Raw genomic sequence first — 2,424 nt, forward strand, 5'->3', positions numbered from 1 at the left:
ATATATATATATATATATACACATATATACGACTTGCTTCTTTCGGTATCCGTCTACTAAATCCACTCACAAGGTTTTGGTCAGCTTGTGGCTATAGTAGAAGACACTTGCCCAAGGTGCCATGCAGTGGGACTGGACCTGGAACCATGTTGTCTGGAAGCAAGTTTCTTACCATATAGTCACGCCTGAAACTTCTCATCTGAATATAAAGCGTCCAGACAACTGTTCGTATCCTACCATAAGTAAAGCAATCTCCTCCTTTTAACGACCCCAAATGCAGAATTAGAAAGAAAAGAAACCCCACACAAGTAATATGAGCTATAATGTGTGTACGACAAACCTATATATTGTAGTGCACTTCCTCTTCTAGTGTTCTTTTATACCACCATCTCCAGCACCCACAATAACATAATGCTATTAATGTATAATTATACGTGATTTCTTAAATATGATAATTAAATATTGCAAGCTGAGTGAAAGACAAAAGCATCAAACGCAAAGAATACAAAATAATAACCACATCTTAACTGATCTATAATTAGAATACTTTTAAAAAAATATTCATAATTATTTTCTTGTTCTTGTTTTAATCGTAAGTGACGCTGGCAATAATCTATATAGCTTCTTCTAAAGTAATTATCATAACACAGTAATTAGTTGACAACTGATAATATGTTTCAATGTAAGTGTAAATATTAATTGATATCTTAAATCAGAATCAAAGACTTCAGCATTGTGGCCTTTGGTAACTTAAATTTGGATTTTCAAAACAAATATTTATTCAATGAGAAAATATTGAAAATCTCATTGATTTTCGAAAAAATGTATCAAATCTGTTTTTATATAAACAACGCTGACTGAACTTTATTTCAGATGTCTGTATGTGTTTATCCTCACATTAGAAATGTAAATTTGTTTGAATTTTGAATTTCTTATTTTTATGTGTATGTCTTTATATACAGAAAAATTATGTGTATATGTACATGTGTATGTTTGCATATATGTATATGTGTACTGATGAGGTTAAATATTAACAATATTTATTACAGATTTTCGTTGTAGTTACAGTAACACAAAAGAAACTTAAAAAATAACATTCTTACGTCTGTGAATTTGAGCATATCCATTTTCGTCATTAAAGTGTAGATATTCATTGTTTACGGAGATATCAAGAACATATTCATCTGTATGAGGGTATCTCATTCTTATTTCAACGTTGCTTTCTCGTTGGGATCGTATAGCCACTGCTACCAGAGTGGTGAATTGTTTGGGCATAGAAGCTACAAATTAGGAAAACATACAATACAGATTTATTTGTCTCGTATAATTAATAACAAATCCTTCAACTGTTTATTCGCTAAGGAGGAATAACGAGGCCGAAATATACTCAGTCATTACCGTACAATCAGACAAACTCCTCATTACACGTCACCTTTAAAATTTTAATCAGTTTTAATTTTGGAGTTCTCTCACTTGCTTTTCTAGAAAGCAATTCTCATTAAGAGTGTCCTAATAGTTGCAGATAACCTTATTTCGTTTTTCTTATGAGCTCCTCAACGCTCATGATTATTTTCTTTTCTTATTACGGATGTATTTTCAATAGGTTTCAAATTCTTTTTACGATTACATTACGTCAACGCACTCCTACCTAATATGTTGCTGTGTTCTTTTTTCTTTCAAGATTATTGTAGCGATATGAAAGAGATTTAACTGTTGTTTCTAGAAAATCAAGCGACCACGTAGAGTCGTATTCTCGGGCTCGAAGCATCATTGTACGTAGCTGCTGATAATAACATAAAATTTGATAAATATGATTATACTATTTTTCCTTTCAAATCCATTGGTTTTCACTCCTCAGTTATCATATCACATTATTCACCACTTGAGATATCTAGAGTTAGCAAAATCAGTAAGATGTACAGAGGTCAAAATAGTTGGTCCCTTGTAGAATGAGTTAGGATTTTGTTCTCATGAAGTAACTAATTGACGTACGTTGAAATGGTTTCCGAATTGAAACTAGGACTCTCCGCTAATGAAGCTATCACATATTTTTTTTTCCACTAGGCACAAGGCCTGAAATTTTTGGTAAGGCGGTCAGTCAATTAAATCGATCCCAGTAATTCACTGGTACTTAATTTATCAACCCCGAAAGGATAAGAGGCAATGTCGACCTCGGCGGAATTTGAACTTAGAACGTAAAGACAGACGAAATACCGCCAAGTATTTCGCCCGGCGTGCTAACGTTCTTGCCAACTCGCCGCATATTAAATGCACACCTTGCACTTTATGTTGCTGAATTCTACTTTCTTCACATACTGTATGCATAATTAATTCCTTTCATCTTTTGAGTTTTATAATATCGTGACGGAAAAGCAGTTTAATTATCAGTTTCGAAAGACAACCAATCAGCTAACACAATATGAA

General features: G+C 33.0%; 1 protein-coding gene across 1 annotated transcript in view; it reads right to left on the minus strand.

Moving 5' to 3' along the window:
- The window catches only part of LOC106880316 (sushi domain-containing protein 2), a 25,307-nt gene extending 24,004 nt beyond the window's left edge, over nt 1-1,303 (minus strand). Inside the window, exon 1 of the mRNA XM_014930196.2 lies at nt 1,104-1,303. Coding sequence (XP_014785682.2) covers nt 1,104-1,275 — 172 coding nt within the window. The 5' untranslated portion in view covers nt 1,276-1,303. The remainder of the gene's footprint in view (nt 1-1,103) is intronic.
- Nucleotides 1,304-2,424: the final 1,121 nt, after the last annotated feature.

This window comes from Octopus bimaculoides, chromosome 13 (genome assembly GCF_001194135.2).
Source record: "Octopus bimaculoides isolate UCB-OBI-ISO-001 chromosome 13, ASM119413v2, whole genome shotgun sequence".
Classification (NCBI taxonomy): domain Eukaryota; kingdom Metazoa; phylum Mollusca; class Cephalopoda; order Octopoda; family Octopodidae; genus Octopus; species Octopus bimaculoides.